Source organism: Pistacia vera, unplaced genomic scaffold (genome assembly GCF_008641045.1).
Source record: "Pistacia vera cultivar Batoury unplaced genomic scaffold, PisVer_v2 Contig256, whole genome shotgun sequence".
Taxonomy (NCBI): Eukaryota; Viridiplantae; Streptophyta; class Magnoliopsida; order Sapindales; family Anacardiaceae; genus Pistacia; species Pistacia vera.
The window spans coordinates 213,093-238,391 of NW_022196064.1; the positions used below are offsets into that span (position 1 = coordinate 213,093).

Genomic DNA, 25,299 nt, shown 5'->3' on the forward strand with positions numbered 1-25,299 from the left:
ATAGACTCAAAGAAAATTTATTAAACAACAAAAAAGGCTGGAAGCAGTGACAGCCCCACTACCCAAAATTTGCAGATTTATTATTTCAAATAAGACAACTGGAGGTTCAACGTTATGGTTTCACTTCAATTTCTTCCTCTCTTGATGGAAACTCCCTCAGTTCATCAGAAGTTCCTCAGTAACGGCACTGAGCTCATTGTTAACATAGCTTGGGTATCACTGGGTAATCAAGAGGCTCTTCTATTACTAATATGTTTCAGCATTAACATACCACGAAGCTGAAATAATTTTTATATTGCAACTTCTTCATACCTGCAGACTCCACCCTTCTAAGTGCATGCAACTCAGTTTCATTAGTATGATCTTTTACTCCAGTTTCATCAGCAGCAATTCCAGCCCTTTTGTGATCCTTACCTGCAGAGCCTGAAGCAAAGTAGTCTCTTAGAAAATAGAATAAGAGCATCTAACCTTCCAATCACTGTTGCTTAAAAATTATAACCGTTCTGGAGCCCTGGTGGACTACTAATTTACGTGGTCTTCCTCTTTTTCTTCTTTGGCTGCTTCCTCCAACTCTTGGCTGCTTATATCCCACATTAAGAATAATAAAAACAATAAAAAAAATAAAAACATCAAATTCCGAAAAGTTTGGTCAAGGAACAACAGGATTAAGGCAAATTACTAAAAAGGCCTTTTATTTCATATTTAATAGTATGTCTAAATCAAGACCTGGGCTAAAGCAATTAAACAAAACTAGAAAAAAAATCAGAAGTTTGCACTGTTAAAATCTAATTTATTTTTTTAGAGTTAAAATATTATTATTATTTACAACAGTGAATAACAGCATAAATTGGTACCTGGAAGACAATTTTATAGTTAAAAAGAAAGAAAAGGTTATGAACAAATGGGTTCTTCAGATAAAGATTTCCATAAAATTTCCACTACTTTTTCTAACAAGTTTCAGTCATGAAATTGTTTTTGACATGTGAATGCAAGATACATACGTATCAAACAGTCATACTTAACCGTTCAAAATAGTATACAAGGTCACAAGAACCTCAAGATTGTTACAAAACTATATTACCAATGACCATTGGAGGCAGAACTGTAATGTTATGGAATAGGAGATGTGTTTTCATTAGTATTCCATAACACTACAGTTCTTTGCCTCCCAGGTTTGGTTTCTGGGACAACTTGTCCTTTTTTGTGAGGACAACTACTCCAGTCTTGTCTAACTTTTTATTTTAATAGAGTATCTATGTTTCCTAGCAGAAAAACAAAAGGGTTATCACATGTAAGGTAGATGAAAAGAATATGCAAAAGCATATAACTTCCTAGTTTTTCCTTCTTTTTTAACCAAGAGCTTCAAGTCTCTCTTTTTTTTTTTCTTTTTTTTTAGTTGGAGGTTTTCCACTCTTGGATGGAAGCCTTTAAAAAGAAAGGGAAGAGAATGCTCATAATGCTTACATGCTGTTGTCTCCTTCTGAATCATTTAAAATTTTTCTGGTCCCTAATTAGCTTCAGTGATCCATTCTTGGAATTCTGACCAGGATTTCTAGCCGTGGTGCCCCTTACACCTTTTAGCTTTTAACCCTAAGATGACAGGCATTTCAACTTTTTCTCTTTACCATCATTTTCATTCAGTTTTCAGTAGTAGCCAACCCTGTATTGGTCTCCTCACCTGAGATCCTTAAAACCCCAAATTAGTTACAGAAAGACAACAATTTAATGAAATATTATTACCAAAAATGTATACCAGTTGCTGCAGCTGGTGGCATTTTAACTTGTAATTTTGTCGGCCTCCTTCTTTTCACAAGATCCACTGTTTGGAAGTCCGCTCCCAATTTCTGTGCTTAGTCTTCTGTAGGAGCAACAAATTATCATGAAAAGTTGAAGGGCAAAATATCATGCTTATACAGAAATTGGGCCGCGGTTCAAACATAAACCTAAGTGTCAAATAGTCATCATTACCCAATCATGGTAATATTGACAGAAAAATCAGAAAAAAAATCATTCAACTTGTATAATACAAATAGCTGAAAAACATCTTCTCTTTATCTTGAAGAAATTCATTGTATTATCAATCATAACAGCACCAATGAAATCTCAGTCACCGTACTATTAGGGTAGGGAGGGATAATTTCTTAAAAGTTTCCAGTAAGATTATGCAGGCAGATCCCCCAACCTTGCACAGGATATAGTTAAACTAGAGACTTTATTAGCATTAAAGATAAAATAACCTTAATATGTTGCATCGATGGGGAAATTTGAGTCTACACCCTTCACTCTAAATGCAAGCAACTAAAATAATGGACCCAATCATAAAATGGCCAACTCCGGCGGCGTAATTGTTATGTCAATGTTTACAAGTCTCCCTCATCAAAATTTGGACATATTGCCCCCCCATGAAGTTTGATGTACAGGATGTGAAAAAATATGAAGGTTTCAACAGAGAAATCTAACTCACAATTCTCTTTCCGAGATAAGGACTCTCGACTTTAGCAGGAGGCTGATCAGCAATCACGGGTTTCTTCAACCGCCTAGATCTGTGCTTTCTGCCTTTTCAGAGACCAAATCAGATGTGTCTCCTCAGTTTCATTGGCATTTCTTTATAAAAGATGAGGTCTCTGAAACATTTCTTTCGGTCAACTTTTTGTAAGGACGTGATCGCATGATAGTACCGTTAGGTTAGACAGCTTAAGTTCTTCTGCTTTGAGGAAAGGAATAAGATGTGCATCTTCTTGGCAGGAACTTGACTGCCCATCTGATTATTTCTTCTGTGGTAAATTAGGTGTTTTATCTTCACTGTTATCCTTTGCAGAGCCTGAACCTTCAAATTTCAAAGCTCCCCAGCGTTGTTGGCAACAGTGCATGCATGCCCCACCTGTTCTTGATACACAGTTGCTATCAAGATTCCTGAACCAAAAACATTATATAGCTACACAAAAATAAAAAACTAGACTAGGCTCTAGACAGATCTAACATTAACCCAAGCACACCATTAACCTATCTAAAATATATGCAACTTTCCACTGTCAATTACATGAAAGAGAACCATTTACTTCTCAAAAGTGAGGTGACTTTAGAGCAAAATAAATGAAACAAGGACTATAAAGAACCAAAGAACCACAAAAAAAAAAAAAAAAAAAGGACCACAATCACAGACAGTAGGTATAAGCACTGTTGCAAGACCAATGCATGAAAGGAACATAACAAAGTACAAAGACCAGCAAGAGAGGTGCTTAGTAGTTTTCTCGAGCATGCTCAAATGACTCATTTTCACAACATTATTCTTTTCCTTCTCCTAATATTACATATGAATTCAATAAAGTTTCTTTTCCTTGCTACTACTCTCAAGAATGAACAATAGGCTTCACTCACTCACAATCAGAGAGATAATAAAAGCTGGAAACCGATTTATAGCGAAAGGATTTAATCTTGAAAGGTCCAGATCAATTATGGCTAATTGTATACGATCAGATTGAGCCATTTTACGTCGACGTCTTTATTAACCTGGAGTCAGTTCTAAGCTATATTTTTTTAAAATACAACTTAAATATTATAATATCAATTGAAAATATGTATACAAGAAAAAGTAAAAATAGAACGTCCCAATTAAATTTTTATTATATTTTTGAGAAGTAATTTCAATTATAAAAATAATAAACATAGTTATTTAATAACAAACATATAATATGCATTTGATGTTATATTCTCAGAAAGTATAAAAAGAAAATATTTTCAGAACATAATATTTTCAAAAGAGAATACTTTTAATGACAGAAATGGCAAGTTGAATCAGATAAGCCAGGTCCACTGGCATGGGATGGGGTTGGATCCAGCCGTGTTTTAAAACCTAATCCAGGGTGAAACTCGACAAAGTAGTTAAATCCCAAATTAATCGGTTTAACCGGTTTGACTAACGGGTCAAACCGGTGTTCAAATGTTTAAAATCTAACAAAAATCCCCTAAAAATTTATAAATCCCTATAGGTTTGAAATCTTGTAAAAACACCCCAAACAACACCATCAACGCCAACAAATAAGACCTGTTTCGAGCGACGAAAACACTCCCCTCAACCTCCTAACCGAAACCCATCTCACCCCTCCCCTGTTCGCCTCTCCAATCACGGACAACAACAAGCTTTCTTCGACAACATAGTTTTTAAATTTCTGATCGATTAACTAACCGAAAATCATTGATGTTGCCACCATTACACTCACCGGTCATTAATATTCAAAAGCCCTAACATTACAACTTTCAATTGTTTATGGACTAATGTCCTAATTTCTAGGATTTTCAATGAAGAGGAAAACGTGTAATCTAACCGGTGAAGGCCTCGAGTCCCAATTCAAACGGCCAGGTTTTAAAACACCAACCCAGAAGGATTCATCACTAAAAACAGTAGCCATTCATAACATTCTAAAACCTAGGTACAAAATAGATAAGTGTGGATACAAGTGATACACAGCTAAGAGTTCAAAATATACATAATTCCATTATTACAGCCCCTACAGATGCAGAAGAAATTAACTACCATCATCTATGCTTCAAAAACCTAACACCAACACCCATTACCACAACATCAACCCGATATCCAAAGAGCAGTAGCTAGTTTTTCAAAATCATGCTGGGCACTTTGGACTCGTTCGCTCATGCCATCAAGATGAGACTGCAACCTAGAAATCTCGACAACCTGTATCTCCTTTTTTGATTCTGTCGACTCCAGTTTGTCCTGCAACTCACTTATCTTCTTTTTGGTCTCCTCTACTTCTTTATCTAACTTCGTATTGTCACTAGTAAGCTCTATTATCTTCTTTTCAGTATCTTTTAATTCATTGACATTTTGTTCTTGCGCAACCCTGACTGAAAGCAATGCATTCACACGAGCTCGTAGAACTGTAACATCAAATCCATGCTTCTCTAAATCCACAAGACTTTCCAAAGTGCTATAAAATGTTCTTCTAGAATCATTCAGTTGCAACATGGAGATCTTCTCAAACAAACCGGCAAAAGTTACCATAATACCAATAGCTGATCCTTCACGATACTCCTCTTTAGTTTCACCTAAAGGATGAAAATGTGGATTTTGGGGCACTATTTGGAAAACTTCCATGGATTCAATTGTATTCCAAATAGGTGACTTCTTCACAAACGGCAACACTTTATTTTCTACTGGTGTGGATTCAGTGACTATATCAATCTGTCTTTCTCTAGCCTCATTCAATCCATTAGCAGTTCTACCGGAGGATAATCCTAGACAGAAACAAATCTTGTCAAGCAAATTACAACAAACAAGAGAGCATTAATGTTTTAAGTAGCTTACTTAATTCTTCAACACTTGAAGAGTGCATTCCTCCAATCCAAGTTGATAGAGGTTGATCATCATCAGCCGAGTTGTGGGATACTACAGCAATGGCCATATCAACTTCTTTTGTTACGGAATCAATCTCTGAAACTTGAGCTACTCTTTCTCCAGAGATATCTCGAGAAACTACAAAATATAACCACCTTAAGCTCCATGGAATTTAGGACAGATATCTATAAAGTATAATTAGAACAAATAAACAGCTGCTTTAATTGAAACAGAGGAAGCCAAAAATGGGAAAAAGAGGAAAAACTAAAAACACGCCAGACCACCTTATTAAACAGACTAATCTGCACTATTTAAAAAATCACAAAGTAAATCAATGTATTTCTATGGCAACAATTCATCTGTTTTACAAATTGGGAAACTGCATCGTAATTGTTCTTTACTAGTACAAGCAAAGGCATGAGATGTGTGCCAAAACCAACCCCTTGAGATCTGATAGATAAATAGGAGTTCCCTGCACTAAGAAAGGTCTCATGAAGTCAAGGATAACAATACTTGAGTCAATTGCTGAGCTGACACAGGAATAGAAATTAAAACCAGATTCAAAGATGCCATTTTTGAGCTGATTGGCTACTAAGAACTTCCAGAACTCTACTTTTGACTTCTAGGCCATGATAGACTCAAAAGAAAATTTATTAAACAACAAAAAAGGCTGGAAGCATGTGACAGCCCCACTACCCAAAATTAGCCGATCTATTATTTCAAATAACACCACTGGTGGTTCAACGTTTATGGTTTCACTTCAATTTCTTCCTCTCTTTGATGGAAACTCCCTCAGTTCATTTGGAAGTTCCTCTTTCACCACTAAGGGCACTGAGCTCATATTGTTAACATAACTTGGGTATCACTGGGTAATCAAGAGGCTCTTCTATTACTAATATGTTTCAGCATTAACATACCACGAAGCTGAAATAATTTTTATATTGCAACTTCTTCATACCTGCAGACTCCACCCTTCTAAGTGCATGCAACTCAGTTTCATTAGTTGTATGATCTTTTACTCCAGTTTCATCAGCAGCAATTCCAGCCCTTTTGTGATCCTTACCTGCAGAGCCTGAAGCAAAGTAGTCTCTTAGAAAATAGAATAAGAGCATCTAACCTTCCAATCACTGTTGCTTAAAATTATCATATACCGTCTTCTGGAGCCCTGCTTGTGACTACTAATTTACGTGGTCTTCCTCTTTTTCTTCTTTGGCTGCTTCCTCCAACTCTTGGCTGCTTATATCCCACATTAAGAATAATAAAACAATAAAAAAAATAAAAACATCAAATTCCGAACAGTTTGGTCAAGGAACAAACAGGATTAAGGCAAATTACTAAAAAGGCCTTTTATTTCATATTTAATAGTATGTCTAAATCAAGACCTGGGCTAAAAGCAATTAAACAAAACTAGAAAAAAAATCAGAAGTTTGCACTGTTAAAATCTAATTTAATTTTTTTAGAGTTAAAATATTATTTAATTATTACAACAGTGAATAACAGCATAAATTGGTACCTGGAAGACAATTTTATAGTTAAAAAGAAAGAAAAGGTTATGAACAAATGGGTTCTTCAGATAAAAGATTTCCATAAAATTTCCACTACTTTTTCTAACAAGTTTCAGTCATGAAATTGTTTTTGACAAGCGAATACAAGATACATTCGTATCAAACAGTCATACTTAACCGTTCAAAATAGTATTACAAGGTCACAAGAACCTCAAGATTGTTACAAAACTATATTACCAATGACCATTACAAGAAGGCTATCACACATTACTTATCGAGGCAGAACTGTAATGTTATGGAATAGGAGATGTGCTTTTCATTTAGTATTCCATAACACTACAGTTCTTCTGCCTCCCAGGTTTGGTTTCTGGGACAACTTGTCCTTTTTTGTGAGGACAACTACTCCAGTCTTGTCTAACTTTTTATTTTAATAGAGTATCTATGTTTCCTAGCAGAAAAACAAAAGGGTTATCACATGTAAGGTTGATGAAAAGAATATGCAAAAGCTATATAACTTCCTAGTTTTTCCTTCTTTTTTAACCAAGATGCTTCCAAGTCTCTTTTTATTTTTATTTTTTTTATGTTGGAGGTTTTCCACTCTTGGATGGAAGCCTTTAAAAAGAAAGGGAAGAGAATGCTCATATATTGCTTACCATGCTGTTGTCTCCTTCTGAATCATTTAAAATTTTCTTCTGGTCCCTAATTAGCTTCAGTGATCCATTCTTGGAATTCTGACCAGGATTTCTAGCCTGTGTGCCCCTTACACCCTTATTAGCTTTTAAACCTAAGATGACAGGCATTTCAACTTCTTTCTCTTTACCATCATTTTCATTCAGTTCTTCAGTAGTAGCCACCCCTGTATTGGTCTCCTCACCTGAAATCCTTAAAACCCCAAATTAGTTACAGAAAGACAACAATTTAATGAAATATATATTACCGAAACTGAATACCAGTTGCTGCAGCTGGTGGCATTTTAACTTGTAATTTTGTCGGCCTTCCCTTCCTTTTCACAAGATCCACTGTTTGGAAGTCCGCTCCAAATTTCTGTTGCTTAGTCTTCTGTAGGAGCAACAAAATATCATGAAAAGTTGAAGGGCAAAATATCATGCTTATACAGAAATTGGGCCGCGGTTCAAACATAAACCTAAGTGTCCAACTAGTCATCATTATCCAATCATAGTAATATTGACAGAAAAATCAGAAAAAACTCATTCAAACCAGTATAATACAAATAGCTGAAAAACATCTTCTCTTTACTCTTGAAGAAATTCATTGTCATTATCAATCATAACAGCACCAATGAAATCTCAGTCACCGTACTATTAGGGTAGGGAGGGATAATTTTCTTAAAAGTTTCCAGTAAGATTATGCAGGCAGATCCCCAAACCTTGCACAGGATATACTTAAACTAGAGACCTTTATTAAGCATTAAAGATAAAATAACCTTAATATGTTGCATCGATGGGAAATTTGAGTCTACTCCCTTCACTCTAAATGCAAGCAACTAAACTAATGGACCCAATCATAAAATGGCCAACTCAGGCTGGCATAATCGTTATGTCAATGTTTACAAGTCTCCCTTCATCAAAATTTGGACATATTGCCCCCCCATGAAGTTTGATGTACAGGATGTGAAAAAATATGAAGGTTTCAACAGAGAAATCTAACTCACAATTCTCTTTCCGAGATAAGGACTCTCGATTTTAGCAGGAGGCTGATCAGCAATCACGGGTTTCTTCAAGCGCCTGGATCCTGTGCTTTCTGCCTTTTCAGAGACCAAATCAGATTGTGAGTCCTCAGTTTCATTCGGAATCTTCTTTATAAAAGATGAGGTCTCTGAAACATTTCTTTCGGTCAACTTTTTGTAAGGACGTGATCGCATGATAGTACCGTTAGAGTTAGACAGCTTAAGCTTCTTCTTGCTTGGAGGAAAGGAATAAGATGTAGCATCTTCTTGGCAGGAACTTGACTGCTCCATCTGATTATTTCTTCTGTTGGTAAAATTAGGTGTTTTATCTTCACTGTTATCCTTTGCAGAGCCTGAACCTTCAAATTTCAAAGCTACCCCAGCGTTGTTGGCACCAGTGCATGCATGCCCCACCTGTTCTTGATTACCAGAAGCTATCAAGATTTCCTGAACCAAAAACATATTATAAGCTACAACAAATAAATAAAACTAGTACTAGGCTCTAGACAGATCTAACATTAACCCAAGCACACCATTAACCTATCTAAAATATATGCAACTTTCCACTGTCAATTACATGAAATAGAGACCCATTTACTTCTCAAAAGTGAGGTGACTTTTAGAGCAAAATAAATGACACAAAGGACTATAAAGAACCAAAGAACCACAAAAAAAAAAAAAAAAAAGGACCCACAATCACAGACAGTAGGTATAAGCACTGTTTGCAAGACCAATGCATGAAAGGGAACATAACAAAGTACAAAGACCAGCAAGAGAGGTGCTTAGTAGTTTTCTCGAGCATGCTCAAATGACTCATTTTCACAACATTTATTCTTTTTCTCTTCTCATAATAATTACATCTGAATTACAAAATAAATCTAGAGGATGTTTTTTTTCTTGTAGGCTAATGCCATCATTACAAATAGATAAAACAATCCATAAAGCAGTTTGGCAAACCTAGAACATGAATTGAAAGCTAAACCCAGTACCACCTAAGCACATGATTCTCCCCTTTACATCCTTGAAAACTAGCACGAATGCAATAACAACTTAGAAAACCTCACACTTAAAAGAACAGAACAATTCATACAAAATTTGTGCCAAAATACATTGCAAAAGCATGGCCGTTATTGATCCCTTTAAATAGAGTATGATTCAGTACTATAGGGAAGAACATGAGGTCCTTCGGAACAAGTACAATGCCATTTCATTGTAGATATAAAACATAAACAAAGAATAAAAATATTTATTTGTAAATTTTCATAACTAAAACAAAATGGTAGTCAGACATATGCAGATAAATGAGTAAACGACTTTTTCCCACCCAAGGTTTGCCTTAATGACACTTTTCCACCCAAAGAGTTTCAAAATACTAGTTTCTCACCCAAAGTTAATATTTCGTTACTATCTAAAGCCGATTCCAGCCGATTCCGACTACGAAAGTTCTCTCTGTCACCACCATTTAAACCTCTGGTCTTCTCTCTACAAAACCCCTCTTACTTCGGCACCTGATTTCTTGCCGATTCCCGGCCATCACAAAGCTAGGGTTTCCTGTTCTTAACTGATTTCCAGCTAATTCCGGCGGCGAATATTAAATCAATCACCACCATTCGATCCACCGGCCTCCACCTTACAAAACCCCTCCTACCCTAGCTCTTGGTAATTCACCAAACGCCAACTGAGAAAGTGAAGTGTATTTTGAATATTAACAAAATATAAACTTTAGGTGAAAAAGTAGTATTTTGAAACTTTTGGGTGAGAAAGTGTCATTAAGGCAAACCTTGGGTGGGAAAAACATAGATAAACCGAAAAACAATAAAAAACAAAAAAAAACCTAGTCAAGAACAAATTCAATACCAACCACGCCAAAAAATTGTTATTTATTTAATTAATTTTTATTTCTTTTTAAGAAACAAAGAGACTAACAACTATAACAAACAAAGACAATCACTAAGGACTAAAGATCCTGAGCCCCATCCTCCAATACTCTCTCACAAAGAAGAGAAGATTAAGAAAAGATGATACCTTGGATTTACTAATCCAGTTGCCATCAGTCCATTCCAAATGGGGCCTTAATTCTGAAAGACTAAACTCTTTATCCTCATTTGCATGCTCAAAAAAGACATTGTACCTTCCCCCAGCAAGAACTTTAGTAATTACTCCAACCCGCCAACCAGGACCATAGGATGTATCAACTTTTTCCAGTAATTTATAATTTCTGTCCACATGGGGAGGAGGGGTAGGTCGGATACGATTGGAATCCAGATTAACTTTTACTGTTCCAGCATCATCACCAGTCATTTTGTTTTCATACTTCACAAAGAAAGTGCCATCCTCGTTTTCTTTAATGATGATTGCAGGGATCCAGACATCACGTGTGTTTTCTACTTTGTCAAGATTAACTTCTACTGCTATCCCCGGGCTAAAAATGGATCCTGTTGATTGCTTTAAGAAATAAAACTAAAAACATATTATTAATAGAGAACAATGTCACTGGGTAACATATATCATGCGAAGAATCAAAATGAAATTACAGCTCTTAAGGTTTGCAAGTGAGAACAGATAACAACAATCATTAATACTTTACTGTCAATTGAAGAACAGAATCATAAATGAAAAAGAAGCAAGATTACCGTTGGTTTATGCAGGTAGTAAGTGTGATTGGGGAAAATACTACACTCATGCTCTAAAGTACATTTCAGAAGATTCCATTCAGTTTCGTAAATAAGTTAACGGTACACACCCATAAAAAAGAACGGGCATGTAAATTTGATAAATATTAATAGACCCCCAGAAAGATTAGACCTCGCATAAGCAGAATCAAAGAATTAACCAGGTAAACAAGTAAATCAAGGTGATTATTTGATTATGAATCTAATCTTAACAATCACCCTATACACAGCAGGATGTTTCCTTTAATAGTGATTAACATGCAATGCATCCATCCACTGCCCATGCAAGGTTGACACCTATCAATACCAGACAGATCACACATACTTGAATAAAAAGTACAAGATTTTTTGAAGCCCACAAATACTAGTGAGAAATCATGCCAAATCTGTTTCGTATAAAAGCATGCATGGAATATAGTTTAAAACAATGAAAACCCATGCAATAAAACCCATCTAAAATACTACATTCGGTCAAAATTTACAAGCCCACCAATTTATTTCTTCCAAAAACTTAATTCTTTTTCAGCACTCTTAAAAAAACTATAACATTAGCTTGACGTACCTGCTTTTGGGGTCGGACCCAGTTACCGTTAACCCAATCCCAATGAAATCTCAAATCTTTCTCTTCAAAATCAAGAACATCAGGTGGGTTATCAAAACAAACCTTGAGTTTACCGTCGTCAAGAACCTTCCTTACAGTACCAGTCCACCATCCATCTCGGTAATTTGCATCGACGACGTCGTTTACCTCAAAGAGCTCCTTCTCAGTCCTTTCTTGGGGAGGCAAAGGCCTTATATAAGCGGGGTCAATGTACTCCGTTAAGGGACTGGATCCATCATCAGCAAGCAAGTACCTGTACTCGACGAGGGCTTTCTTGCGTTTCTTAGAAACAGATTTTGGTGGGGACTCAACAATGGTAGCTCGGTACCAAGCGCCTCTGAAACCCTCCTCGTCGCTCGTGACTTCAATTTCGGTGCCTTTGTTGAAGATGACCGGGTGCTCGGACTCCAAAGTTACCATTTTCGTTCCCTCTCGGCAGAAAACCCTAGCCTAGGGTTTTTATGCTTTTGTTTTACGGGCAATACCCGGTAAAGTTTTCCCAGCTTTAAATGAAGATATTTTCTTTTCTTTTCTTTTCTTTTCTACTCTCTTTATCCGTTTATTTTATGGGTTTTGGCGGAAAAGGTTGGATACATCAGTAGTTGAGTGGACTGGAGTGTTCTTCTCTTCTTTTATTTCTCTTACAAATTACTTTTATCTATTTACGAAATAATAAAAATTCATTAAAATTGATTTCATAAGAACAAATAACTAAAATTCTTAAGCAAGGCAGGGGATAATCTTAAAGATGTCTTAAAAAGTTTGGTTTTCACATCACTTTAACACTTAACACTTTTATCTATTTATAGTATTTTGTTTTTTTTACGACGGGGTTGTCTAGATTAACTAAAGCACACCTTAACTAATTTTCAAAACCCTGAACAATTATAATATTAAATATTTATCACTTATTATCATCAAAATTTGAATTTGAAACATAAATAAATGGCCTTTCTTTTTTTTTTCATTCAAGGATCTACAAATACCACATGTTTCCATAACGGCATAACCCCACAAGCCACAACCACTGTTTGTTACATTTTCCAAACGCCTCCAAAACTTTTAAAAATCACAAACAATGGCGTCCCTTACAGCGGCAAACAGAATATGTGAGACTGCAGTGATATCTCCAATAATTCCAGTTTCAACTAAGTTGCATCAATTCCCACGATTCATATCAGTCTTTAGAAGGAGGGTGTCTTACAGAAGAGCCATAAGAGCTTGTGCTTCGAGTCCCAGAGAGCCCGCTGCTTCATCACCAGGACTCTACTCCGCCCACAAATTCGATCTCACACCCCAAAACGTTGACTTGGTTCTCGAAGATGTTCGCCCTTATTTGATCGCTGATGGTGGAAACGTCGACGTTGTATCAGTTGATGACGGTGTCGTTTCTCTCAAACTCCAAGGTCAATTCACCCTCTCTTACCCATTTTATTAAATTATGTTTTTATTAGAAGATGTGATGATTTCCTTTCTGTTGCTGCAAGTCTGGATGTTACATTAATATAAACTTTCTAAAAAAATTTAGTATTAAATGAAAATGTATTGTTTAATTGGCTAAACCTAGGTTTCTTGCTCCGCGATGTCTGGAGATGTTAAGACCATCCTTATGTTTTAATTAGTATTGAATGAAACGTATTTGTAGATTTGGTGAAATGAGCGTTGGAGAAATCATCCCGGTGCATTATTAGTACAATTGAAGCTTCTACAATCAAAGATTATAGTTAAAACAACCTTGTCTCACTTTTATCATTCTTCTTTATGCAAAAAAATCATGAACTGTAAACCAATAGATTGAAATCGAAGATCATGCATCGTATGGGCTAATTTCAGAACAACTTAGACAAATATGTGCAGGTCGAAATTTATATATGTTCTACTCGTAAAACTGGCTGTTGCGGTTAGAGAATGAGCAATTACTCATTCTTAAGAGCGAAAAGTCGGAATGAAAAATTTGTAGAGTATGGCATATTTTCTTCTAGGTTAATCACGCACATGTTGATAATTTATATTTCCTCTATTATTAATGTGGCCAAGTACCATGGCGACAGAGTTCAATGAATATGTGAAGGGTAACCATGAGTGGTAGAATCAACTTAATCAGCTCCACTGTTCAATGGGATTAACAACTTGTTTGTATCTCACGTATTTATCAACGAAAAGAATTTATTAAGTTTTCACCTGAGTATAAGAACGGAAGAAAGGAAGTTGACAGATGCAAAATTGTTCTTAAGAAAATGAATTTTCTGTGTTATCAAAATTGAGATTAAATTGATGAACAGGAGCATGTGGAAGCTGTCCTAGCTCAACCACAACCATGACGATGGGGATTGAAAGAGTACTGAAGGAGAAATTTGGAGATGCTGTCAAGGATATTCGCCAAGTGTATGATGAAGAAGCAAGAGAGACAACTGTTGAGGTGAGTTTTCTACTGATATGGCTGATAAATGACAAAACAATAGTGCTAGATGACTACAATTCCTTTTTGTGATCAATGACCATTTCAGATGCTGTGTGACTACAGGCAGTAAATGGCCATCTTGATATATTGCGACCAGCCATCAAGAACTATGGTGGGAGTGTGGAAGTGTTATCTGTTGAGGGTGGACATTGCATCGTAAAGTATGTGGGTCCTGAGTCCATTGGATCAGGAATTAGAGCAGCAATCAAGGAGAAGTTCCCAGATATTGAGGACGTTGTCTTAACTTGCTAGGTTGCTGTCAGTATCACAAGCTTAAAGAACCTGCTCTACTTGGTCATGTATGGTTATAATCAGTTAAGGTTTGACCATTTGACGCCTCATATATATGATACATGTATTATGTTTATTGTGACACTGCTCTGTCCCTAAAAAAATTTTGGCGAATGATTAATGCAATATTTCTTCAACCATCTTGTAATCAAAGTTGTATTTGGATCAGTCTGGTGAAGTCTCTGTTGAAAGGCAGTATTGCAGCTGCGGAACAAGTTAAATACAATTCTGTTAGTATCATTCTTCCCATTTTATGAAATTAGCTTAGTCTATATTGGACTTGAGAAACAATTCACATGACAAAACGGTTTTATAGAGTATCATATTCACTAAAGACCATATAATATGAAACGTTTGAATTCAACTTGGTTCGATTCATTTTACTCAAGTACTTCAAAGGCTATCCCTCGCCACTCGGATGTTTGAAACTCTGGTTGCTGCAAGAGAGAAATTCAAATATTTGCCTACGCAGACTTGTCCTCCGAATTAGTAGCAGCTATTACTGATCTGAGCCAACGAGATAAGTTAATGAGGAATGGCGTGTAAACAAAATAACAGGTAACTGTCCAAGTAACCAATCCCTGCACACAGAAGAAAGAATCGTGATTTGCACCTCTGTGAAGCCATGAAGGATTTGAAGTTTGGAAATAAAATCAATTACCTGGCCAAGGATATCTATATTTGCTTGTGGGTAATACCAAAGATGAAATAGCCTGGAAAACAAGCATCGGACAGAATAGTTAAGGCCAAGGATTTATTTGAATCATTTGATGGTAAGAGGAAAAGCAAGCTTACTTCATTAGAGGAATCTCAGCCAGTGGGCAGGCGAGACCTACAACAGATGCAAGGGTGAAGCCGAGCCATGTCCTGTCCAGGGAAAACCATATAAACTCCGCCACTGCAAATAATATGTAGGCTTCTACGTTGTCTGCTACTCCAGCCTTATACAGTTCAGCACTCAATTCAATAAATACCACCAGAGCTCTGCATTGATGATAAACAAAGAAAAAAAATACAAAAGTTTTAAGGCATAAATGCTAGTTGATTCATACTGCGAATCCAAAAACAACTTAACCTGTTTTTGGCCGCTCTCACTTACAGAGCGTTAAAGTCTTGCTTTTTTTTTTTTTTTTTTTTTTTTTCCTTAAATCCTTAAACTACTTGAACCTAATAAAATGAAGTAATGAAAGTTGACACTCACAGTAGCGAAGCAGCTGCTTTTTCCAGACTTCCCTCTGGAACCTTTGAAGAGGCTGGGCTTGTCATCCAAGTAGAGTTGGAGCAAACCAACAGTGCAGTAAAACAAACCAAGCAGGGACGGAACCTCGACATTGAACAGACAATAACCAACTAAATGAAGAAATTTGATCGGAAAAAAAAAGAAAACAAAAAAAACTACGGCTGATTTACCCAGATGTTTGTATGGAGAGGTCCGATATTGATTGACCCATTGTCATAAACCACAAGATTCACCCGGGAATGAAGCCCATCAATAACAGGACCCAGAAAGAAACCAGAGCCGAACAGTGAGAGAAAGATGGCTGGGTGGCTGAGACTTGTTCTGGTTTGGTTTCTTAAACTGCAAGAAGTTTTAGAGCGATAATATTTCGGATTTGCATGGAGACGGCTGGTGGGAAGAGAAGAAGAGGATCTCAAAGCCACGCCCAACACCTGCATGCTTTTGTCGTCACATTTCGAGATCACTAATGGAAGAAAGACGTATTTAAATGTCGACCACTCAAGTGCATTTGATGGTCCAGATAATGAATCAAATATCTAAACTAGTTATTTTCTCATTATAAAAATAGTTCAAATGAGATAAAATTGAAAAGTACTAATATTAATTGTTATGATGTTAAGATTCATTTCAGTATAATTTTCATTTTACATTTAAATATGTGTTAAAATCGGTGATATTTTAATTAATTGATGCAAGTAAATTAACACAAGTATCAACAGCTTGTGTGCTACTTGCAAACTTCTAGTTGGTGAGTTGAGAGCATTATCCTTGATTCTAATTTGGCGAAGCAATTTTAGTATAAGAAAAGAAATAAGGAGAAATTTGGCTTACCAAAAACTAAAAGCAGTATGAAAATGAGGATTATATTCCCTAACGATTCACAAACTGATATAACTGTCAATAATCAAGGAAGCCAAAACGGAAAGACATACAAATGATTTAGTGCAACAGTTTCAGGGAATACACTGATGTCTACTCTCTTGCAAGATATGTATACATAACGTAATACTTGGTTTATAAAGCAAGAAAACCCATGTTTTGCACCACTAGTAAATTAACGTCTCATTCTAAACTACAGATTTAGGTGCAAAAGACCCCGCTCTCATGTATTTCACCACCTTGGATCACCGCAACTGGAATCCTGAATTATATTACATGATAAACAAACTTAACGCTCCTATATTTGGACTTATAATTACTTCTTACATTATCGACCTACCAAAGATTCTGCGATTTATAACTTATTACATACAGCCGGCCTGGTAATGGTGAACCTGAGGCAAGGTCCTGGCTTCAATCCTGCGTTGCTCTTTAACTTCAAGCATAATGAACTCAGCGGCAAAAATTAAGCCATTGTCACCTCGAAAATTAAAGATCTGAAGCCTTCATCTTTCTCGGCCTTTTATGAGCGGGAGATGATGGAGCCTCTGATAACCTTCCAGGTCCCTTAAGAATCACATATTAAAGAAAGACTATATTAAAATCCTATAAAACATCTATAGCAAGTTAAAGTAAAAGCATAACATAATAGTATGCATGTAACAAGGCATGTACCTTGCGTTTCTGGTCCCTTTTGCCAACCCTGTCTCCTGAAATCCAAATAAAAATTTAAATTTAACAGTCCCACATAATTGACTTACTTCATTTAAGAATAAATTCAAGGGAAGACCAAGATGTTGACATCAACTAAAATATTACCTCCAAAACTTACAGAGTCAGGAACAAATGTTCGATCTTGATCCCCACCACGTTGGGAACGCTGTCCAAAGTCTCAGAATTACTTCAAGAATTTGATACTAGGACTAGTTCACTAGAAGGCTAATAGAACCACAAGCCTAGATAATTACAAGAAATTCCATAACATTAATCAATTCACTAACCTTAGGGGTGCCCGGTGTATCAATGTATGAACCATCACGGTAAGATGAACCTTCGGCCTCCTTGTATTGCAACTTAATCAAGCACAAAAGTTAAACATGTCAAGATATAAATGAAAAAATACACCTTTTTTATTATTCTTTCCCAATAAATTCTGAATTACCTACATTAATTTGCATCCAAGAACCATACTCTTATACAACCAAAAACAATATGAATAAATATTGAAAACAGATTGGCTCTGAGCCTATAAAACCCAGAAGGAGCCACTAATTTTGAGCATTGCCATATTAAGACTGAAATCTCAAATGTGAAATAATGCTCAGCTCACATCAATATAACAAACTAGCAACATCTGCAACATGAGTCACTAGAAACTGCATATAAATTCACATTACCAGTCATGACACTCAACAAACTTAGCAAGCAACCAGAAATCTCTATTGCAACAATTCTCATTATAAAATTTCATGTTAAGGACCTTTCAAATCTCTGTAGTACAACGGGAAAAAAGGATTATTTGAAAGAAACAACCAAACATTGCTATTGCTTGACTCCATAGGAGATAATAGAGTACTAGAGAAAATATAAGCTTTACCATATACAAAAGTTATGATAACATAAGCTTTAGTATATAAAAAAGTTAAGATATCGCTTCATTTCCAGGACTGTATAAAATTACAACCTGAGAATAAATAAAATATTTCCATCGATTAAACCATGTAAAACAGTCACATTCCAACTTATCAAACTACAAAATTATAAGGAAAACACAAGGAATGGTCAATCTAGAAAAATGCTCGTGTATTCATTACCTGTTTCTGAAGATTTAGTAAAGTCAATATTTCTTTTCTTAATTCAAGATGCTCTGCACAAACAGCTTTGGTTGGAACTTTAGGTTTCAAATTAACCTGTAAATAATACATCATGAGCTTAATAATCACTCAGTGATAATATTCACACAATACACTGTCAAATAAGTAAAGTGTACTCAGCAAATTTAGATAACATCAAACTCCAAGATATATTCCCAAAAGCCAAGGATTGTATACATAAACTAGAAATCCCTAGAAATGGTTACATGGATACTTTAAGTTCTGATTTCTCATCAAAAAAATAAATAAATAAATAAAACCTATAAAATATACACAACCAAAGTCAAAAACCATATAAGATCAGCTATCAAGTCCAAAATCTGCTTGATTAGAATCTTGCATGATACATACCCCTGAAAATAAAATCCACGAAATGTGGTAAAGCACAGGTTATGTATGGTCATATCAGGCAAATGCATTGGCAAAAGGCAAGTCCTAATTTTTAAGATAATCTGATTGAAATCACAATGTCAATATATGATTGCCCAAATTTAGTACGAAAAAAACAGGTAACAAGTTATAGCACTTGTGCATCTTCATAATTTATACTTCCCAAAGATGAAAAGTAACTAAAAGAATAAATAAATATATAGAGCATAATGATAACAATATAAACTTACTGTCTACTTACTATAGAAATAACATCACTGAAAAATAAATCACATAATACAGAAAGAGTATCTTCACCATAAACAGTTCAGGAAGCAGAAACAAACCCCAAGATCTTGTAAGGTCTGCTCAACCCGCTTGATGGTCCGAAGTCCAGCAGATGAGCTTGCAGCTTGCACCATCTGCTCAAGTGCATAAGTCCTCAAATAAACCTTAAGCTGCAATTTTTTCAAATCAGTAGAATTTTTGTTAATACTTGGATAATCAAGATAAAACTTTACAGAAGGGTCAGGGACTGTGGTTCCAAACATCTACAGGAAGTGGAGGACATCATGCTCAAAATTTCCATAAAAAATGAAAGGATAACAAAATACACAAAAACAAACTACTTTAGTTAGTGCATACAAAAAGATGAACCATATTTTCAAATGGAGATGGAAAGAGGGAGAGAGTAGAAACCAACTTGGAACCAATTACTAGACATACCATGCGCAGAGAAGCCAGAGTAGAGGCACTGTCAGCCATTATAGAGGTTGAAGGTGCAACCACTGCTGCAGGAAGCTGAACATTTAATGAAGGGGATACAGTATCACCAAGAACAGCCCGGTCAGCACTTTCTGAGCCCGCATGAGATGTAACAGGCAACTCAGGCTCTTCGGCAGCCTGAAGAGGCAGAAAAACTAGTAACTAACCCATATCAAGCAATCATTAACCATACATACTCAAAAGTTCACAAGCAGAGAGAATATTTTTTTACTTAAGTACGAAATTACAAATGATTCTGACTTTTGTTTCATGTGATATAAATACACATCTCCCTATTAGCTGTAATGTAAAAAAGCATTGATTATAAGAAATAAACATAACCACATATCTAATGCAACACACCCGTGCAGCCTTGCGCGACTCAGCTATTCTTTTCGCTTCAGCCAAAACCTGAGAAAAGATATTGCTTCTATTTTATCAACCGGTCCAAATTCAAATTAGTGCTGAAATGTTAACATTACACGGTAACTAGTACAAGCCCCAAGCAAAATAAGACCTCGGCATCTTTACGCTCTTGCTGTTTTGTTTGTGATAGGACCATTGACAATGCACGTTTCCGTTCTTTCTCTTGTGAAACATTGTAAGGCTCCTATACAAAAATTAAGGTCAAAAACTACAAACCAATAAAACAACATGGTATAACACACTTCAAATCCAAATTACCAGATACAACCAACCAAATGTAACCCAAAAAAGTTAAAATCGTGACAGTATTAAAGTCATCTAGAAACACCACTTATAAAGCTGTCATACCTTAACAAGAGGATGACCTGAAACATCTCCTGGAGATGGAGCCCTGGCAATCATTATAGCTCGAGATACTACAAGATAAGAATTGTCATAACCATCAAGAACAATCAAATAGTTCCTTGAAATCAATTCATGCATTGTCCCTTGTAAACAGAACATTAAGTGAAATATCAAATCAAACTATAAAACAATTAAAAAAATAATAAAGTCATTTAAACAGTAAAAAGCTAATATTAGTCTAGAAAACAGAAATAACTACCACTATAATAACGATCCTTCAGTTCCTCCACAGACCGAGATGATGGGAATCTGTCAGCTATAATAATGAAGCGGAGATCAAACCTTTCACACAAGTCAAACAATTGATCTGTCTCCTCTTTGGTCCATGTCTAACCCAACACATATAACCAAAACAGAAAAAATTAAGTAAATAGTATTGATAGGATATGTGGCAATCAAACATGAGATATAATTCCCCTTTAAAATTTTCAACTTGAGTTGATACCTACAGGATCTGTTAAATATTTCTCATACTCCTCGTTCGTGTATTTGACAACATCAACGGACTGCATCACAACAAAAAACTAACCAATTCAACCATTGAAATCAAAATTAAAGAAAGTAACTAAAATAGAGATGCAAAAATTTTCCTTTACAGTAAGAGAGAGATGATAGAAAACTTGTATACCTTGTTATACTTGGCAAAAGAGTAGTCACCTGTTGGTGGAATACCATTCACAACTCTGACCTGCAGAGTGTACAAAACGATAAGACATCTTAAACACTGATACTAAGAATTCCCAGATAGCTAGTTTGTGACAAAACTTTCAGAAATTAAAAAGACATACCCAATGGTAGAGCTGCAAGTCATCTTTACGCGCAGAATTTGTGAAAGGAAGCCACTGCCAAGTAATCTGAATGCAGAAAATGATACTTTTTATAAAGAAATCACATCATCATAATTTCTAGGTTAAAACAATTTCAAAACATTAATTAACATCATCCAATAATTTAGCATTGCAGAATTATTCAAACACGTAGTCACTCTAAGTAAAAGACTTAAAGTAAACACTAATTCAAAAACTAACAAAGTTAACAGTAAAATTGATAACACAAACAATTCAGAAACCACACCTTCTCGTCAGATGGTGGTCGTTTTTTCAACTGAGACACGTCAATGGATGGCATAAGCGGCGCCAAACCTCCAGTAAGCGCATAAACCTACGATACACACGAAATTAGAAAACGAAAAAGCACCATAAACAAAAATGTACCTACATTTTACGCATAATTAAAAATGTGTGTGTGTGTGTGTGTGTGTGTCAGTTACCTCGCGCGAGATGCCATCGGGTTTCCTCTGGGGTTCTTTCTGAGGCCGAGATTTCTTGTCTTGTGTTAATGGCAACTGAGTTTTGGGTAGTCCGAGGATGTCTTTCGCGTCCATGTCAATTCCCCCAAAATTTAGGGTTTAATCTGGTCTGTGTCTCTCATGGAAATTGAAAATTTTGATAAAATTTGTTGTAGTTTTGGATGTCAATTAGGGTTTTGTTGGGGAATTTCGGTTCAGTAATGGAGGAAGACGAGATTTTGGGTTTAGCAGGATTTCTCAATCAAATTTTTTCATAAAATGTAAAAACATAATACCATTTGACGTTATCCTACCAACATCTACGATTAAAAAACTGTAAAATCATACTTATAAAAGCTTTATTTAATTTTCATCGTATTAATTTTTTAATCATGATTATGTTAAATTAATACTCTTAAAAATTGCAAAAAAAAATTATTCTTGTCTAAAAAATAATAATAAAAAAGAAGAAGAAGAAGAAGTGGGCCTCAACTGTAAGGGCTATAATGGTCCACTTATTTTTGGTCTGGCTTTCGATTTTGGGTCCAGAACACAAGATAGCCCTTACAGATTATGTCAGGTCTTGTGCGTCTTTCTACGAGGAAACATAAACAAATTTATCTCATTTTTGGTACCAAACTCTTTGTTTTTTTAGTTTGTTGTTTTCAGTTCAAGGTTGTAGTCGGGAGAGGATCTCAATCCATAAAAGATCGTCTCTTTGACATTTCACTTGTTTTGTGTGCTTTCGTTTCTCGCAATGCATATATCATATTATTAAGCCCCTGTGCCTGAATTTCTTGTATATTTGCAGCGGCGGGTGAATAGAAACTCAAGTTTCACGATGATTTTCTTCAGTACAAACTGGCACTACTATCATCCTCTCCTTATTTTGTAAGCAAGAAATCTTTCAAGATTGCTGGTTAGCACAGCAAGCTTCTCATAACAAGAGCTTGTTGACCATTTATTTGCGCTATCCTACTTGGCTTTTAATATATAAAAAATAAATAAACAATGTTCCTCCTTCATTCGTTTTCTTGACCTTGTAAGACCTGTCTTGCCTCTGCTATCGTTGTTATAAATTTATTGATGGCTCTCAGGTTGAAACTATTCGAATAGAAACAAGCAATCATCAGTCTTTATCAGAGAGCCAGTGAGATGAAGTGTAGAATTTTGTATTAATTTTGTTGTTTTATCTTTAAACTCATGTTAAGAGACGTTAATGAATAAGAAATTGTATGGTGTATGTGTACTAACTAATTTAATATTTTATTTTTAATTTTAATTTCAACCGTGAAATAATCAGACAGGGACCCAGTTACCTTCTTCAAATGTCCTTTCAGATTTTAAGAGTTCACCAGTGATGCTGATCAAGTAATAATTACCAGGGTTGTCTTTGTGGCGATGGATAAACAAAAATGATTGGGAAAAGAAAGTTTTTTGAAATAAATTAATAACACAGAATTGGATTTTATATCTTAATACAGCTCTGAACCGCTGATGCTACATATCCGTCTTTTTGCTTTCTTCTCGTGTTCATAGTACGGCTTTGTTTTTGGGTGTGTCTGTGTGGAAGTGAGAGAGAAGACGACATTGCATAGGATAAAGCTTTAAAACTAAATTATTGGTTGATGTTACGAGAATAATATATATATATAATCACTTATTGTAAGATGAAAGTCTGAAGTTATTCCACGTCTTCTGTTCGAGTTTCTTAAGTGTTATCTATACACTAAACCCTAATCACCTATAAAAGTAAATAAACATTAAATTCGAAGACCAATGTTTGTATAACTATTTTAACTAACAATGGAAGAAAAAGAACCCAAACCACAAACTGAGAACTCAATCCTGGATGTTTGCACTATTTACTGAATGTAAAGAACTATTGTTACATCAAATTTGCTGTAATTGCCATCAAATATATTGAATATCTGAAGAAGTATTAATAAGTCAGTTTCAAGTCTTGTATATATATTATAAGCCCGTCACATTGAAGATATTTTATCCTCCTGTAGGCTACATGCCACTATATTATGTTTCCAATACGTCTGAACTAATTACATACAGGATGGTGCGAATCGGTGTCAAGCACATTGTATCCATCTTTTCAATTGATATCATTCTTTTCTATTTACTTTTAGGTGACATAGATGTATGGCAAATTTGATTTCTTTTCGCCTATTGCCTCTATGTGACACTCAATTATTTTATGAAAGTGTCCTTGAAAGTTTTCGAACCTCATCCATGTCCCACTCCAACAGATGAATCTGAGGAACACCGCTTATCTCTCGTATGAATACTTGAATTGATTCCGTCGGCTCAAATTAAATGGAATAATGATTTCTCAGGTCTTTAATTATTGCTACAAGCCTACAAAAGCAGACCCATTCTGCCATTCACTTGATGATTGACACGTGGATTCCTCCCACAGATCATGATCTTGAATTACCTTGGTAAATTAGCTGCACCATTTTACTGCCTCGCGGCAGATTCACTACTTACCGTCCCAACTCCCAACATTTGTGAACACGTAAATCTTGTGGATATAATGGACCTTCGATCCTTGGGTTTGGGGTCCAATGTAGAACAGTTTGAGGTCCTCCCGAACGGCCCTCCAAGACCGAGTCCATTTCTGACTGTTGCTAACAAGAATGGATATTGGCAACTGCAGACAAAATATTATTTTATTCAGGTTTCGAATTAATTTTTTTAATCACTTTTTTAACTCCTAACTTAAATCCTATTAAATGGATATTCTGTTCAGATGCGTTTGTGTTTAATTAATTAGTCATATTTTAACACCAAAGAACTAAGGCATTGTGAGTGTAAAGGGAAAATGAAATGATCATGTTTTGTGTTGTGTTATGCAAACACTATATATAAATAAATAATACCAAACTCAGTTAGTTTGAATGTTAATTCTTGTCTGAGGTATGGATCCATTACAGTGATCATGCAGTGATCGTCCTCTTTCTGATTGTTGTTTTCCATTTGTCAATGCCTAGGCAGTAATCAACTTGTTTGTACCATTTTAATGGATTTATTATAACTGCTGTTTAAGGCATGAACCTATTCGATTTGGTTGATGTGGGAAGTAATGGTTTGTTAGATTAATAGAATTACTCAGTGCTGTAGAAACACTCCAACTGGCAACCAACAGACTTGCACGACATAAATTCTGTTGTCATAATTTATTTTTCTTAACTACTGCCAAACAAAATCTCCTAGGAAAATCTTAGTGTGGCAATTGTTGTATGAAAGGGATCATTTTGTTTAATTTAAAGCCTAGGAACGACCTCTTTTGACTCATTAACTACAACTATTTTAGCATTCAACATACTTTTTCATTGCCGACTAAGTCAGTAGATAAAATAGCAAGCCTCCAAGATTAGTTTGCCTGTAAGAGAGATGTATATTAATATGTTTAATGTCACATTTGATGTTTTGCTTTTGATTTAAGCATAATTAGATAAGAAATTTATG

General features: G+C 35.5%; 4 protein-coding genes across 8 annotated transcripts; 1 reads left to right on the forward strand and 3 right to left on the reverse strand.

Annotated features, from left to right (window-relative positions):
- Nucleotides 1-4,385: 4,385 nt before the first annotated feature.
- LOC116132620 (DUF724 domain-containing protein 3-like) lies at nt 4,386-12,332 on the reverse strand. 5 transcript variants are annotated; one of them, XM_031418291.1, is made up of 9 exons: nt 11,882-12,332; nt 10,571-10,990; nt 8,531-8,992; nt 7,809-7,917; nt 7,512-7,732; nt 6,505-6,589; nt 6,312-6,425; nt 5,324-5,491; nt 4,386-5,253 (listed from the first exon to the last, which is right to left on the reverse strand). In XM_031418291.1, exons 1-9 carry the CDS (start codon nt 12,236-12,238, stop codon nt 4,583-4,585), a joined length of 2,607 nt encoding a protein of 868 aa, XP_031274151.1. In that variant the 5' UTR covers nt 12,239-12,332; the 3' UTR covers nt 4,386-4,582. The 5 variants fall into 5 exon arrangements, with proteins under 5 accessions (XP_031274151.1, XP_031274150.1, XP_031274149.1 ...); XM_031418290.1 differs by having other exon boundaries at nt 10,571-11,005; XM_031418289.1 differs by having other exon boundaries at nt 11,780-12,332.
- A 471-nt stretch (nt 12,333-12,803) lies between these two features.
- On the forward strand, nt 12,804-14,707 carry LOC116132597 (nifU-like protein 1, chloroplastic). Its single transcript, XM_031418255.1, has 3 exons — nt 12,804-13,224; nt 14,101-14,237; nt 14,343-14,707. The coding sequence occupies exons 1-3, from the start codon at nt 12,897-12,899 to the stop codon at nt 14,529-14,531; spliced, it is 654 nt and encodes a 217-aa protein (XP_031274115.1). The 5' UTR covers nt 12,804-12,896; the 3' UTR covers nt 14,532-14,707.
- Nucleotides 14,708-14,810: 103 nt separating this feature from the next.
- Nucleotides 14,811-16,297, reverse strand: LOC116132596. The gene is given in 6 exon segments (XM_031418254.1): nt 14,811-15,151; nt 15,232-15,283; nt 15,366-15,554; nt 15,772-15,827; nt 15,829-15,894; nt 15,981-16,297. Coding segments are annotated over 6 exon segments (747 nt in total). The 5' UTR covers nt 16,248-16,297; the 3' UTR covers nt 14,811-15,034.
- A 434-nt stretch (nt 16,298-16,731) lies between these two features.
- LOC116132595 (SWR1-complex protein 4) lies at nt 16,732-22,134 on the reverse strand. The gene is made up of 16 exons (XM_031418253.1): nt 21,799-22,134; nt 21,603-21,689; nt 21,317-21,382; nt 21,157-21,216; nt 20,978-21,034; nt 20,728-20,857; nt 20,472-20,539; nt 20,215-20,307; nt 20,061-20,108; nt 19,659-19,835; nt 19,280-19,390; nt 18,504-18,599; nt 17,691-17,762; nt 17,509-17,569; nt 17,365-17,399; nt 16,732-17,256 (listed from the first exon to the last, which is right to left on the reverse strand). Exons 1-16 carry the CDS (start codon nt 21,910-21,912, stop codon nt 17,179-17,181), a joined length of 1,353 nt encoding a protein of 450 aa, XP_031274113.1. The 5' UTR covers nt 21,913-22,134; the 3' UTR covers nt 16,732-17,178.
- Nucleotides 22,135-25,299: the final 3,165 nt, after the last annotated feature.